Source organism: Bombus bifarius, unplaced genomic scaffold, assembly GCF_011952205.1.
Source record: "Bombus bifarius isolate JDL3187 unplaced genomic scaffold, Bbif_JDL3187 scf7180000008042_frag, whole genome shotgun sequence".
Taxonomy (NCBI): Eukaryota; Metazoa; Arthropoda; class Insecta; order Hymenoptera; family Apidae; genus Bombus; species Bombus bifarius.
The window spans coordinates 1-16,570 of NW_022884410.1; the positions used below are offsets into that span (position 1 = coordinate 1).

Below are 16,570 nucleotides of genomic sequence, written 5' to 3' on the forward strand. Positions count from 1 at the left end.
TTTTAAGATGTGTACTTGGTTATGATAAAAAAGACTCTTGTGGAATAAATTTTGCAACTTCTGAAAGATTAGATAAAAGCTTAGAACCTAAAAAATAATTTGAAATTAATTTCGTTTAGATATACTGTTTGATTTCTTAGCTGTGGGCAAGTTTAAAAGATCATCAAACTCATGGTCAACAAAACAACAAAAATGTACATGCAATGCTTTTTCGTTTCACAACAAGTTATCTGACACTATCATCATTTTCGTGGCACATGCAACATTATCGATTCAGTATAGTAATGTTTTGGATTAAAACAAGTGTCTCGACATTGGGGCAAAATATTTCAACCTTTAAGGACTAAAATTAAAACTTATGAGTTTGTTTATAATTTTAATAGATTTTATTAATATTGTGTTTACTGGTTTATTAATTACAAGAAAGTTTGTAAAAGACAAGAAAGTTTTACGTAAAAAGTACAAATATTCTTTCAACAAAATTAGTCAAATCACATCATTATTTATACATATTGTATATAAATAAAATATGCGGATATATTACTTTACCCTAGAATTAAAATTCAATAATATTGAGGAATCTTATTTATTCAGATTTTGTACATTATCGCTTCTAACCTCGGATAATAGAACAACAAATTAAATATTTTTAAACAAAAAAACTTTGTTCCTTTGTTTGATTTCCCTTGCTCGCGTTTCTTAACTACTTAGATATAAAATACTTACGTTTTCGAAAATTCATACTTCACAAGCTACTAAACGCTTTATCTGTTCAGAATAATTTATTGTTTTCTTAACTAGGTACATACCAAATACATCTATTAAGTTGGTATTTCTCATAATTACCAGTACATAAAGCTAAAACACTTTTGTACTATGCTTGTTATACATGGATCTAACAAATAATTTAACTTGTGTATTGTCGTTTGTATATTTTGTTACGTGTAAAATATTCTATTTCTACACTACTTACAAGTTCGATAAAGTGTACATTACACATCGTGAAATTTACATATTTTCACTTGGTTACCCTGCCCAATTCGAATATAATTCAGAACGTATGTGCTATATTTATATATTCTGCATTTGTTTTGTATATTATGTACACTGATCTGATCTTTGTAAACGCGAGTTTTACGATATTAATGAGAAATTTGCCAATTTAATGGAAGTTGTTAATTTTTTCTGGCACGTTTCACGTTAGCAGACATTTTTCTTAAGTTACAGTCGAAAAATGTTTTTATGTAAAAGAATAGGAATGATTATTAGGAAGTTATTTTAAGATGACAAGATATTTCACGTCTTCTATTTAAATATAGCGTTAAATTTTAATTCCGTCAATTCGTATATACTCATACATCGAATTTCCTTTTCTCATGTCATTTCTTTTCTTTCATTTCACATTTAATTACAAAGATAAAGTGTAAGTACATTCCTCATAAAATTAGTATCAAATGTCGCAAAATATACAAAAGTAAACTAAGAAGAGTGGTACATATTATTACACAAACTGTCGTTCATATTGCATATGTACATATGCAGTATAAAAACAATACTTTTTAGTTTTTAATCTCTTGTTTAAATAATCCTAATATCTAAATTTGTATCGGTCATTGATTCGATATAACTGCGTTTATTGGAAGTAATTAAGCTATAGCCTGCGCACAAGAGAAGAAGGAACAAACACGTATAGTATACACGCTTAAATAACAAAATTAAGTCAGTTCACGTTCAATGTGAACTTGATCAAAGTTCCAGTCTCGAATTATAGAGTTTCTTACTATCAGTTTACAAAATTCGATATTACGATTATGTACCGTATTTGAAAAACATAAAATGCTTTGTTCAATTTTAAATAAAACTAATATTTACCAAAGCGAATACGAAAAAAATGTTATCATCAAACTCAATTTTCAATTATCAAACTTAATCCAGCACAAATACAAATGTTATTCGTGCTTTTTTACTTTTACTACTTTTCAACTCTCTATAGTTCGAGATTTGAGTTCCGCTAACTTTCTTTCTACTGCGCATGCGCAACAGGAAAACTTGAATTACACGTAATAGTCAAAAATTCGAAAATCTTATCCTTTCGTGGCAGCGAAAGTAACCTAGGACTAGAGGTTCCATAACATTAATAATAATAAGGCAATAATATTAATATTAATAATAATGTAATCAAGTACTACTAACAATATTAATAATAATAATAATAGTATGGTAATGGCAAGATACAGGCGGGTATAAATTAATCATTCCTTTCGTAATATCTACGACGTCTTCGGGATATTCTTTAGAAATTACTTTATTTCTGGTCAATATTAACGAGCAACTTTTCTCTCTGTTTCTTATCACGATTTTTTTCACTTCATCACAATTGTACCGTTAGAAATTATTCAAAACATTGTTAAAATGTCCATGAAATATATGCAATTGCCGTATTGAATAAGCGAGTAATGAAGTTGCTGTTTCACTGAATAAAAGTGAAATCTCCAATGCGTGTGCTCAAGTATATAAGTTAAAAAAAGATTGGTACATCAATGCCTATTATTCTTAATCAATATTCATCATTTAACAATTAGGACCGAATTTTTACAAACCAACTCTAAACCACGACCCAATTTACAAATAAAAAGATCGATGTGTAAATTAACTATCAATTATTAATCTCCAATCCTATGTGAAGATATAATGTTCGGACCAAATTTCTAAACTAACGTGGACAATTCATGCGGACTATTGGTGGTTGCTGCGCTACTTAGATCCAATGTGGCAGCCGGAAGACCAGGACTGACGCTGCCGGTTGCTTCGCGTGGCAAATGCTGCGATCTATTTAGCTTATTTCCAGGACTCGGTGGCGATCTATCTGCTGATGTATCCGGTGGCGTAACCACGTTTCTGTGTCCGCTCACGTTCTGATGATTGTGCGTCGCCGCGATCGGAGCTGGCGATGAGAGCAACAAGGGCGGTGGGGACATTGACACGTGTCGATGATGATGATGCTGATGATAGTGTTGGTACTGTGCAGCTCGGCCGTGCATTGCGTGGCTGGTATTTAGTTGGTTCGTCACGGGCCCGACTTTCGTTGGGCAGCCAGCATGGTGGATGGTTAACGGGCCACGTAGTTGTTGTTGCTGTTGTAGCTGGGGCTGGTTCTGGTGCTGTTGCAGCTGCTGCTGACGCTGCAGCTGTACCGCCGCTTCGCACTGTTCGCGCGCTAACGCCTTCACGGCATTCGTCTTCTCCTACGAAATAAGAATGATAGGTTAGGTTGTAGTCAGGGGCCATAACAAATTAAAAAAGTTATAATATAAGAATTTACATTTTAGTTGAAATGATTCTAGTTAGGAATAAGTATTAAAGATGATTCAAATCTTTTTCGTTACCGATAACCATGGTGAAAACTCTTTTGGATTACTTTCAGCCATTGTCAATCTTATTGTCAATACTACATGCTTGAAGTAGAAGGAGGGGTACAGAGAAAAAGACTTTTTCTCAGCAAATATAATCGTTACTCAATTATTTTGTTCAACAGTTTTACAAATCTCCCAAAAATAAACGAGAATACGAAAATACACTGAATATCGTGTGTATGGTTATTTATAAAATCCCCTTGAAATAGTTGCGATCGCGGATCACATAAACAAACGAACCTGTCATTCTACAGAGTATCTTTTTCGGTGAAATTATGCAAACGTAAATGTAACTTCGGTAGAACTCCTCGAGAACTTGTAAGCTTATATGACTCTGACCCAACCAGTCCATTCTAAAGTGTATAATTTATAAAAGGGGATTATATTAATACGCGGAGGATGTGGTAGGTGGTAAGTTTTGCATATGAATGTTTGTTGATACAACGAATGGTTAAATGGAGGTTTTCATGAATGTGATAAGGACTAGATCGAATGTTTTAACACTTATAACTAGAATGCGTATTTTTATACAAGTTTGTAGTTTTACGAACATAATCAAAGAAATAAAATTTTAATCGAGATTTGTTTTCTTATATACGTATATTTTAGCGCATTTTGTGCATTTTGCGCCATTTGCGTACTTTTCAATTTCGCACGAACGTATAAAGATCCGCAATATAATTATAACGCTTCTTAAAAATGTGAAAAATTCTGGTTTCCTAAAAGCTTGCAATTGATTTCAGAAAAATTTTTATGAACTCTACCAGATAAATTATGGTAACTCTGAAAAACAAAATTTCACGATAAAATGATTTCCGGGTAAAATACACATAAAAGATGATTTAGACGTGTTTGAACGTGTTCGTTTTCTTTTTTAATAGCGATATGTTCTTACCCTCTGCCACACAAAGACGTTATGGACCATTGCGTATCCACAAAACACGATGCCAAGGCCTATGAAAACCGACGCAACGATTGCCGGCGTCGAATGAAACTGGATGAATGTATACAATATCATACCTGAAAGCATTGTTAGAGGATCATTATAACACGTTTGCCATAACAAGCGGGACAAAGAATCAGCGCAAATACATATTCTCAATACATATAATTCTCGAAGCGTAAACTATATACATATGCTTTTCATTGAAATTTTCAATACTAGTCGCAAATTATTTTTCAATTAATTTATTATTTAAGTCTTTATATATCAATTCTCGACGAATAAATTACTTAAATTATAGAGAATCTATCTTCAGACAATAGAGAATTCAATATTTTTGGTCGTTAAGTAATTTACAAATTTCTAAAACGATTACGTTCGAAGTTTTGGACAGTATTTGAAGTTTCTAACATGACATTAAAAAAAAATAAATAAATTTTATGATATAATTAAAAAAACATTGTAGTCTATCATAATTTCTATTCCGTCAAATTTATTAAAACGCAGTTTTCTTCTGAACAGAGTCAAAATGTCCGTCTTGAATCGAGTTCAACAGCTTAACGTTCGATCGAGCGAATGATAGCTGTGTAAACTAGCATGACACAACGTAAACTTTAGATTAGATCTCGATCCATCCACCAGCCGTATTCATGCATGACATGAATATTCTGTTTCAGCTCTTTATAAATTAATCTGTTAAAACTTCCCTAAAAGACGATCATTTTTATTTTTCTAAGAAAAATAATGACTATTCGGCGTTAAAATTAACTTTATTTCCATTGGATTTCTAAACTGATTTCATACACTCAGAGATAGTTCACAGTATCTTTTAGATTCATGCCTGAATTCAAGAAAAATTAAACGTATAACTTATGTACTAGTATCTTTCAAAAGGTTAAAGTTGACAGAATTGAAGGAATTGGTTCTTACCAGTTAGAAAGACGGGAATGCTAATGAAAAACCCTCCGACAGCACATATCCGGCTGATGGATGATTTTTGCAGGTACTTGTTACTCCTGAAACAGACAAAATTTGAAGTGAAAGTCAGTTTCACGATTCTATGATAATTGAGCGAAATATAAAGGAACCAGTTTTTTGTTTAACAGCCAAGAATCTTTCAAAAATTCTACTGTAATTGATACTTCAAATATATTTAGTCAGACAAAGGATAATCATAATCGCAACGTTAATCTTAACTTTAATTCAAGGATCAAACAGTATCATTATACATATAAAAGTAAACATAAAGTCTATCCACATTATTGTTATTATTATTATTATTATTATTATTATGTTATTCTATAATTGATTTTTATTTCTTTATTATCAATATTATTCTATTTTCTATAATGATTCAATTATAGATCTTATTTTTTGTCAATCATATTTCACTGAAAAGATCACTTTGAAAATAATCTAATAGTAAAAAATGAAAAATAATCTTTTTCTACCTTGTCTTCATTTTTTACAAACTCTGTCCACCGCCGTAAACCTATTAAATGCATGAAACGACAAAGCAAAGCTGCTTCACATAATTCCCCGCTCACGCAGTGTCAATCAGCTCACGACCGCAAACGATACTGCTAATTTCCAGCGACCACGAACGATTTCACCGTAATTGCCGGTGTGAAATTTACCAATACGTGCTCGAATTGGTCAATAATGGATAGAGCGCTCTTGCACACACTAATCTACCAACAAATAATATTGACTCAATTGAACAACAGCGCCTAGATTAACGGACAAACCGCATGTTCCAAACAGATTTACAATCACGGCAGAAAATACATGCCGTTATAGATGTTTCCTGGTCAAGACTAATTTCCACGCGTTAAGAACATTGTAACCGGAATCTAGGAAGAACTAGCACTTCCTGGAATAATACTATTGTGTCCTCGATGAATGTCTCTCCGCAATGCCCTCGAGTGAGTTGTTTTTGTCTTTGGTCGTACGACGTCCGGGATGAGAATTCGGGGAACGGTTTTGCGCTGCTTTAATACTCGCACAACCATCTATCCATGGGACTGCATCTTTTTAGGAGGACCAGTGATTAATCTTTTCCCACTCATTTTCATCTCTAATTTCTCATGAGGCTAAGATTCCTGCATCTTTTATCATAATAATTTATTAATACTATTAATAAATTGAGACAATTTTACACGTCGTATTTTGCGTTATAAGATGACTTGTAATTTGTAAAATTTACCTGTAAAATTCCTTTGCTTGTTTTACCGAAGCAATAGTTGGCATTTCTATACGACAATAAGAATTTGTTAATACTAATAATTTGTAAGGTTATCATGTTATCATTCTTCTAATGGATAGTATATTATTGAAACTTTTTTAATATTGAAACGCGATATTTTTTTGGAGAAGAAGTGCATAGTAGTAAAGAGTTGAATTCTACGGACGTAAAAAGTGGACATAACATTTTCTGTACATGGAGTCGCCTGGCCTAAACATTTTATGATTTCCGGGCAAAATACAGACGAATCCAGCGCTGATTTTAAAGCAGCTTCATCCAAATAAGCCACAATAAGAAATTCCCACGAAACAGTTGCGTTCATCCCCTTTCGAGGTCGCCGACCTCTTTGAATGCGTTTCAAGAGCGTCGTACCAATGAAATTTCGAGTTCTAAACTAATTTCTCAGCCTTTTGCGTTAAATTTAACCTTCCGCGTTAGTGTATTTCGGACGAGTTCCTATTTTACGCTTTCGTCGACCTCACCAACGTAACATGCAACATCCGCAAGTAAAACTGTCTCTTAAATTTGATGTGACACCAATACACGACGAGAAGAATCACAATGCCATTTTTATTCCACTTCGTTAATTTTTCGTCGTAAGGTTTAGCTGTAAATAGGATTAAAAAAATTTAGATTAACGAGGAATTTAAAATTGATCTGTTAAATCAACAATTTCCATTAGTTGTCAATAGATTTTATAAGCTTCAGATTACTGAGAAATTATACACATTGCAAAATATTTACCATTGGTTACCCACGCTACACGTAAATTTGATCAATCTACCAATGCACTAACACTGCAATAAATTTCTATTGCAACATTCCACGCTCCTTTGCCGCACCTTAAACTCCTCGCTAGATTTATTCCACCTTAAAGTGTCACATAACTCCAACGACACCGATATCAAATCTTAAACTCCACCAAATTCCAGAGAAACTTGATTTCGTCGAAAGTAAGAGATTAAACTTAAAAAGCAATTTATTTCATCTTTAAACTATCCTAAACTTCTTAAATATAATTTATATATGTCGGAGATAAGAGGACACCGGTGCCTTCCCTCTGAAACCTCGGGAAAATCCATAAAAACATTGTAATTAAAATTTACAGTTGTAACTAAACGATTTGCCGTCATTCTAACCAATTGTATTTGTTTGAGACTTGTGACAATGAGCTTGGGCTCAAGGCGACAATTAGTCGCCGAACGTGGCCGCGGTCAACGGGACGAACTCTCCATCTAACAAAGGCATTGAGTAATCCTATAGCTCTCCTTAAAAGAAAGATTTGTAGCGGCACGTGGCAGTAAACATTCCAACGGTTTCTGTCCCGTAGCTTGCCACACGCAGATCCTATTCTCCGGGCAGGATGTTTACCAGATGTCGACGCGTCTCCACAGTACGTGATCGGCTAGCCCGAGGACCGTCATAAACACTAATATCTAGTTACCTAAAATCCTTCAACAGATACACAGTCTTTGTCCCAGTTACGGGAAGACAGGAGAGACCTATTTTTCCACGAACGACGTCTCCCACTAGCAACCCTCCCTCAAGGGCAGCTAGCATCCTTTTCTAACTACCGATATGGAGATTGGCCAATTAGCAGCAACATCAATTTCCCTTACTTTCCGAACGTAGGATGTCCCCGACGAATCCGATGATCTCGTGTCCTTAGACACATCCCGTCATAGTTTTCCTCTGGGGTATCACCGGGACGGAAAGTCATTCTCTCTTGCGGTCTCATCGACAAAAAAAAGAGATTAACGCCAGCGACTATTAACACAGAATCCGACTTAGATCTTTGCGAGTGCGTACGGCTACCGTCCCGTTGTCCGCGGGTTCGTTACTGAACCCGCGGGTTCTATGGTAATCGTATTTGCACTAGCCAATGTCTTCTCTATTGCATAACGACGACGTGTAATCCAAACGAAGATTCGCTTTACGCCCCTAACCCTAATTCTAATGTAAACCCGACATATATATATGTCGGAGATGAAAGAACACCAGAGCCTTTGGAATTTTGGATAATCCCGCAACATTGTAACCTAGAATCTACTATAGCTGTAATTGAACAATTGTAGTTATTCAACCCGTTTGTAATTGTTCGAGAGTCGTGATAATGAGCTTGGGCTCGAGGCGACAGTCAGTCGCCGAACGTAGCCGCGGTCACGGGATGAACGCTTTGTCTAACAAAGGTATGGAGTAATTCTATAGCTCTCCTTAAAAGAAATATTCGTGGCGACACGCGACAGTAAACATTCCAACGGTTTCTGTCCCGTGGCTCGCCACACGCAGACCCTATTCTTCGAGTAAGATGATTGCCAGATGTCGATGCGTCTCCGCAGTACATGTTCGGCTAGCCCGAGGGCCCGTTATAAATCTTAAGGTTTAGTTAACTAAAGTCCTTCAAACAGACAAACAGTCTCTGTCCCAACTACGGGAAGATAGGGGAGACATATTTTTCAACGAGCGGCGTCTCCCACTAGCAACTTTCCCTCGAGGGCGGCTAGCAACTTTCCCTCGAGGGCGGCTAGCATCTTTTTCTAACCACCGATATGGAGATTGACCAATTAGCAGCAACGCCAATTTCCCTTACTTTCTGAACGAAGGCTTTTCTCGACGAATCCGATGATCTCGTGTCCTTAGACACACCCCAATATAGTTTTCCTCTGTGGCATCATCGGGACAGGAAAGGCATTCTCGTTCGCGATCTCAATGATGAAAGGAGTAACCCTTTACGACCAGTGAATATCACGCATCCGACTTAGATTTTGTGAGTACGTTCATCTATCATCCCGTCGACCGCGGATTCGTTATTGAACCTAGGATCATTGTCATTAGTCACTAAGTCACGAGTCACTCGTGTCGCGAGTGCCGAACCGCCGTGATCAATTGTCGAGACTGTACTAATTCCATCATTGCAATAAACTACACCTGTGTGTACCGTATCAATGGCTAATCCTCGAGAAGATTCCTTTGACGCTCACAACCCCACTCCCAGTGCCAATCCGACATCAGAAGTGGGATCAGAACGGCTTCGAGCGCTGGAAGGGCAGGTCGCTGTCATGAACAACCTAATTCATACGCTAATGCAAAGGCCAAATACGGGAACCACCAAATTACCACATTTTAACCCAGAAGTCGCAGGCGCCGACCCAGCCGCGTGGTGCGCGGCTGTTAGTAGGGCCATGAAGAACAACCCCTTACGAGATGACGCGCTACACTCTGCCTTAAGTGACTCTCTACAGGGTTCTGCAGCACATTGGCTGGCACGAATGACGGGAGACGGAGAGGTTACTTGGTCTACCGTTAAGGAACGATTCCTTATACATTTCGGTGGCCGAGAGACGACGTCCTCATCGTTAATCAAGGTATCCAGGGAACCGCGGGGAGTGGGCGAATCCACGGGGGCGTTTGCCGGCCATGTCCGTTCCCTCCTGCAGACGCGGTGGCAACATTCTACGCTAGACGAAATACTTAACGCTGTCACTCTCTACATATTAATTCCACACGACCAACGTCTTAAACGATTGGCCCTCACGAGCGATATCAGAACGGAGGACCAATTTCTGAGCGAAATGCGACCCTTTTGTTACGAAGAAGAGTCGACATTTTCGCCGAGAGATGCACCGGCGGAACCCGAAGCTAAGCGACGCAAGTTATCGGGCCACCAGACGAGGTGTCATTACTGTGGTACTCTCGGACACAGAATAAAGGATTGCCGCAAGAGGATGCAGAACGAACAGCAGAGGGATGCACGACGCCAGGAAGGAAGCCGACCGGCCGCACCGTCCAAGGCGGTTTGCCACAGGTGTCATGCGGAAGGCCATATCGCACCTAACTGCCCGGCACGACGGGACGGTAGACCAGGCCCCAAGGATGAACGTAAAGTCAACTCCTGCGTGGTGGAGTCCCCAGCCGGTAGTTTAAGTCATCTGGGTGAGTCGTTCCCATTTTACTTCGATTCCGGAGCCGAGCGCTCATTAATTAGAGAATCTGTCGCTCCGAAATTCTCCGGTAGGAGAACGACAGATATAGTAGTTATGCGAGGAATAGGAAACACCTGCGTTAAGAGTACATCCCAGATCTTATCTACGGTACGCATTAACTGTTTTACATTGGAGATAACCTTTCACGTTCTGGCCGATAGTCACTTGCATTATGATATCATGATTGGCCGCGAGATCTTAAGCCAGGGTTTTGATGTAACTATTACACGAAATAGCGTCGATATTTGTAAAACGAAGACTATTAATGCCTGTAGTAAAACCTCCGAAGACGAGATCAATATCAATGCGGTTGACACTGACGTGGTTGGTAACGATAAAAGTCGGTTAATTTCTGTTCTCGAGAAATTCAAAAATTCATTCATTACGGGCTTCCCACGTACTCGCGTAAGCACGGGCCAGTTAGAAATACGGTTAATCGATCCTAATGTCACCGTGCAAAGAAGTCCTTACCGACTTAGCGAAGAAGAGCGTAGGATAGTGCGTGAGAGAATAGACGAGTTAATTAGAGCAAAAATCGTGAGGCCGAGCAACTCACCGTTCGCGAGCCCTATCTTACTTGTAAAGAAGAAAGACGGCTCAGATAGACTGTGCGTAGATTTTCGGGCATTAAATAAAAATACGGTCGCGAACCAGTATTCCCTACCCCTCATCGCGGATCAAATTGCGAGATTGCAGAAGGCGAGATACTTCATTAGCCTGGACATGGCCAGCGGATTCCACCAAATTCCCATTCATCCTAATTCGACGGAATATACGGCGTTCGTTACACCCGACGGGCAATACGAGTACGTGACTATGCCGTTCGGATTGAAAAATGCACCATCCGTTTTCCAGAGGGCCATTCTCAACGCCTTAGACGACCTCGCGTATTCGTTCGTTGTTGTTTACTTGGACGACGTCCTAATTATTGCCGACTCAGTAGATCAAGCCCTAGAAAGGTTGAGCACCGCGCTAGATACCCTCGTGAAAGCCGGATTCTCCTTTAACTTTTCAAAATGCTCCTTTTTAAAGACATCGGTACTCTACTTGGGATATGTAATTCGTAACGGAGAAGTCCGTCCAAACCCGGGTAAAATACAAGCCTTGAGTTCTTTACCTGCACCGTCGACCGTCACACAACTAAGGCAATTCATAGGTTTGGCCTCTTATTTCCGAAACTTCATTCCCAAATTTTCACAAGTAATGAAACCCCTGTATGCACTTACCTCGAATAACAAGAATATACCTTGGACGGATAGGCACGAACAGATAAGACAAAAGGTAATTTCCGTCCTGACTGACGCGCCGGTGCTAATGATATTTGACCCCAATTACCCCATAGAACTACATACGAACGCTAGCTCGGAAGGATATGGAGCCATTTTAATGCACAGGGTCGAAGGTAAAAATCGAGTAGTGGAATATTACAGCAAAAGAACTAGCCCTGCGGAGTCTAGGTATCATTCCTACGAATTGGAAACGTTAGCAGTTGTAAACGCCGTCAAGCACTTCCGTCATTACTTACACGGACGAGAATTTCTCGTTGTCACCGATTGCAACTCCCTGAAAGCATCCAGTTATAAGGTACACTTGAACGACAGGGTTTACAGATGGTGGGCTTACCTGCAAACTTTTACCTTTGACATTATGTACCGGGAAGGTAAACGAATGGCCCACGTAGATTTCTTTTCACGAAATCCCGTAGACTTGGATCGCAGTACGTTCAGCAAAATTGTAGAGAAAGAAATTAACCTAACCGAAATCTTCGACGATTGGCTACTAGCGGAACAACGTCGCGACCCACAAATTTCTGAGATCGACGATAAATTACAGAACGAAGAGCTCGCGGAAGACGTCGCGAATACGTATGAGTTACGGTCCGGCACCCTTCATCGTAAAATACAGAGAAAAGGTAGAACTCTCTGCCTGCCCATCGTTTCGAGATGGTTTAGGTGGTCTGTTATTAACCACGTGCACCAGTCCATTATGCACTTAGGTTGGGATAAAACGCTTGAGAAACTGTGCGAGTATTACTAGTTCGAAGGAATGGCGAAGTATGTTCGCAAATTCGTAGAGAACTGTCATGCTTGTCGAGTTTCAAAGGCAAGTTCGGGTAGAGTACAAGCCGAATTACATCCCATACATAAGACCAGTATACCTTGGCATACGGTTCATATGGACATAACGGGCAAACTAAGCGGTAAAAACGATTCGAAGGAATACGTCATTGAGTTGGTCGACGTCTTTACTAAGTTCGTATACTTGCACTATACCCGTAAGATAGACTCCATTAACACAATTAAAGCGCTTAAGTCCGCTATATTTTTGTTCGGCACTCCCTGCCGGATAATAGCGGATCAGGGAAGATGTTTTACGGGCAAAGAATTTCGAGACTTTTGGCAAGATAAATACGTTAAAATCCATTTAATTGCGACCGGAGCTAGTAGGGCCAACGGACAGGTAGAGCGTATTATGAGTACGCTAAAAAACACAACAATAGAAACCACCGGGCGGTCCTGGCAAGACGCGATCGGGGAATTACAACTGGCCTTCAATTGTACCACCAACCGCGTGACTAAGTCAAGCCCGTTGGAACTACTAATCGGTAAAACAGCGAGACCCTACGGCTTATCCCTACCCGACAGTATCGAAGAAAGAGAAGTAAATATCTCCCATGTAAGACAGCAATCATGCAGAATACAGCTAATGGCTGCATTCACAACCAACACACCAACTGGCAGCTCTTCAGAGAAGTCTTTACACACTCAACCTCAGCCTTCACCCCACTAAAAACAAAGGAAGATATCGAAGCAGCCACGGAATACTTAAACACGAGCATAATAAACGCAATCCGCCTCTCCACACCGACAAAGCCATCTAACAGCAAACAAGAATATCCCCAATACATACTAAAAAAATATCAGAAAAACGTAGACTAAGAAGAGTATGGCAGACCCATAGAACACCGGAGGACAAACGCAAACTTAACAACGCAACTAGAAAGCTATCCAGAACCTTAACGACTGTTTCCAAAAATACCTCGTCAGCTTATCCCCCACAGCCGACGCCAACTACTCACTATGGAAGGCCTCCAGGAAACTCACACGCCCCCCACAAATAATCCCACCTATCCGCCGTCCGCAAGGTGGATGGGCGCGAAGCCCTATAGAAAAAGCCGACCTGTTTGCTAAACACTTGTCAAAAGTATTCAAACCCCATTCCCCCAAAGCCGCCGCGGACGTTACTGAATACCTGCACACCCCCTTCCAAATGTCCCCTCCTATCGAACCCTTCTCCTCTGCAGAGACTATAGAAACAATCAGTCGCCTAAACCCCAAGAAAGCAGCAGGACACGACCTAATAAGCAATAAAGCAATCAAGGAACTTCCCACAAAAGGGATAGCACTCATCACATCGATTTTTAATGCTATCCTTCGACTGGAACACTATCCTAAGGCCTGGAAAATCTCATTGATTACCCTCATCCCTAAACCCGGTAAACCGATATACGAAACCTGCTCCTATCGCCCAATCAGTCTTTTACCTACCCTGTCCAAACTATTCGAGAAGATGCTCACGAACCGACTCCTTCCAATCCTAGAGAACTTGAAAACACTCCCAGATCACCAATTCGGCTTCCGAAAACATCATTCTACAGTAGAGCAAATCCACCGCTTAACTCATACGATCAGCCAAACACTCGAAAAGAAAAAATATTGCTCAGCGGTTTTCCTAGACATCCAACAGGCATTCGACAAAGTATGGCATGAAGGGCTACTATACAAGCTTAAAAAGATCCTACCTCACCCCTACTACTCCATCCTAAAATCTTACCTAACCAATAGACAATTCATGGTTAAATGCCTAGACGCCACTTCCGCAACATTCCCAATAGAAGCCGGCATACCCCAAGGTAGTGTCCTCGGACCCCTACTGTACTCCATCTACACTGCCGACCTACCTATATCAAACGATAACAATAGCGACATTTGCAGACGACACAGCGCTATTAGCTACCCACGCAGACCCGGTAATAGCCTCATCCACTCTCCAGCGAAGTCTCGACTCCATGGAAAAGTGGTTTCACAAATGGAGTTTCAAAGTCAACGAAAAGAAATCCTCACATGTAACCTTCACGCTCCGAAAACAAACCTGCCCCCAGGTCACCATCAACAATGCAACAGTTCCTAGCAGGGACACAGTCCGATACCTGGGCATGACCCTGGACAGGAGACTAACGTGGAAGACACACATCTCAGATAAAACGAAGCAACTAAAGGACAAACTAAAAAAACTCTATTGGCTCACGGGCCGACGCTCCAAACTAAACATACAGAATAAAATTACCCTCTACAAGACCGTAATAAAACCTGTCTGGACCTACGGAATCCAACTATGGGGAACAGCAAGTAACTCCAACATCGAAATACTACAACGATTCCAATCGAAAACGCTAAGAGCCTTAATAGACGCACCTTGGTATGTTACCAACGAAACCATCCATCGCGACCTCAAGATACCTACAGTCAAAGAGGAAATAGCAAAATATAGCGACAGATATAGCAAAAGAGTCAACAAACACCGAAAACCCCTAATCACTGGACTACTCGATACGACGGACCAGATTCGCAGGCTGAAGAGGCACTACCCGCTAGACCTAAACGTTAGATTCATTTAATTATCCAAATTAAGCATTTGCACTTACTTATAATACTTATAAATTATACCTATCTATAATAAGTATTAACTTATTGTAAATAAACAGCCATGTCACTGCGCCACGCCAGAAAAATTACTGAAAATTCTCAACGCGAGAATTGTTTGTAATTTCAACAAATAAATAAAAAAAAACGTGCATTAACGTTTTCAAATCCATTTTTTATTTTCAAAGAACATCGTATTTGTACTCGGTATTGCCAGTAAGTATCATGAAGAGACGAAACTAAGTATTGTTTAAAATAGTATATAGACATCTAGATATAACATTCAATGATTTTTCCCTCACTTATTGTAAATTATTGATATTGTAAAATTATAATTGTAAAATTATATAGTAAATGATATTGTAAAATTATATAGTAAATGATATTGTAAAATTAAATAGTAAATTCACACGATGTTCAAATAATTCGAAATAACGATAGACCAAAAGCTGTTTAAACGAGACACAAGAATTAATCGTGCATTTTATTAAAAAGTTAAGTACGGATAAAAGAAAGAAAATTTTCGAACTTTTTTCGAAAGAACATACATTTATTATATATTGTATTCTTTCAAACACAATAATACCTTCCATAAAGGAGCACAGCTCAGATGAGACTTTTTATAGTTAAACTTTTAACGTACTCATAGACACGAAATTTTTTTTTTTTAAATAGAACTGTTACATTTTACGACACGTATAACATCGAACATTTACCAACATAGCGATGCCAGCGTACATATATGTAATATCGTGATATAGTATATTTACAAAGAATGGACAATAGAGATGTTAATCGGACAGAAAAAGACGATTGTTGTTCAACCTGAACTATTCACACCAAATGTACAGAAAACAGCGCAACTAAATAACTAGATGGCGACTCGACTTTTACCAAAACGCAATCAACACTCTCTCGGCAACGCCACTCGCAAACTCTGTCTCCGCTCAACTCGCACTCGGCTCCTCGACTCACACTCTGTTTCTCGACTCACACTCTGGCCGTTGTCGCATTCTATTGCCTTTTTCCTAGGCCCACCGCACACGTGTTTTGCAGACGCTCGTAGCCAGGGTCACGTAGGTCTTTTCCACGAAACTATGCACTTGAAAAAACCGATGACACATTGATGGGCCCGACGGCGCCTCGGCTCTCGCGACATTGTTCATAGTTCGCCCGATATTTCTTAGGCCTTTCGTCCACGATACAACATATATATATACTGGTGTACTGGTCATCTTTTTTCCACACGTTTTTAGCTTTTTAGCTGTTTGTGTATGGGCGCC

At 39.3% G+C, this 16,570-nt stretch overlaps 2 protein-coding genes across 2 annotated transcripts; one reads left to right on the forward strand and one right to left on the reverse strand.

Moving 5' to 3' along the window:
• Window positions 1-570: 570 nt before the first annotated feature.
• LOC117207643 (dual specificity tyrosine-phosphorylation-regulated kinase 1A-like) lies at window positions 571-7,083 on the reverse strand. The gene is made up of 5 exons (XM_033448034.1): window positions 6,563-7,083; window positions 5,808-6,464; window positions 5,287-5,372; window positions 4,309-4,433; window positions 571-3,245 (listed from the first exon to the last, which is right to left on the reverse strand). Exons 2-5 carry the CDS (start codon window positions 5,816-5,818, stop codon window positions 2,709-2,711), a joined length of 759 nt encoding a protein of 252 aa, XP_033303925.1. The 5' UTR covers window positions 5,819-6,464; window positions 6,563-7,083; the 3' UTR covers window positions 571-2,708.
• Window positions 7,084-9,546: 2,463 nt separating this feature from the next.
• Window positions 9,547-12,168, forward strand: LOC117207644 (the record flags this gene model as incomplete). Its single annotated transcript, XM_033448035.1, has 2 exons — window positions 9,547-11,543; window positions 11,844-12,168. Coding segments are annotated over exons 1-2 (2,322 nt in total), but the record flags the coding sequence as incomplete, so codon positions are not given.
• Window positions 12,169-16,570: the final 4,402 nt, after the last annotated feature.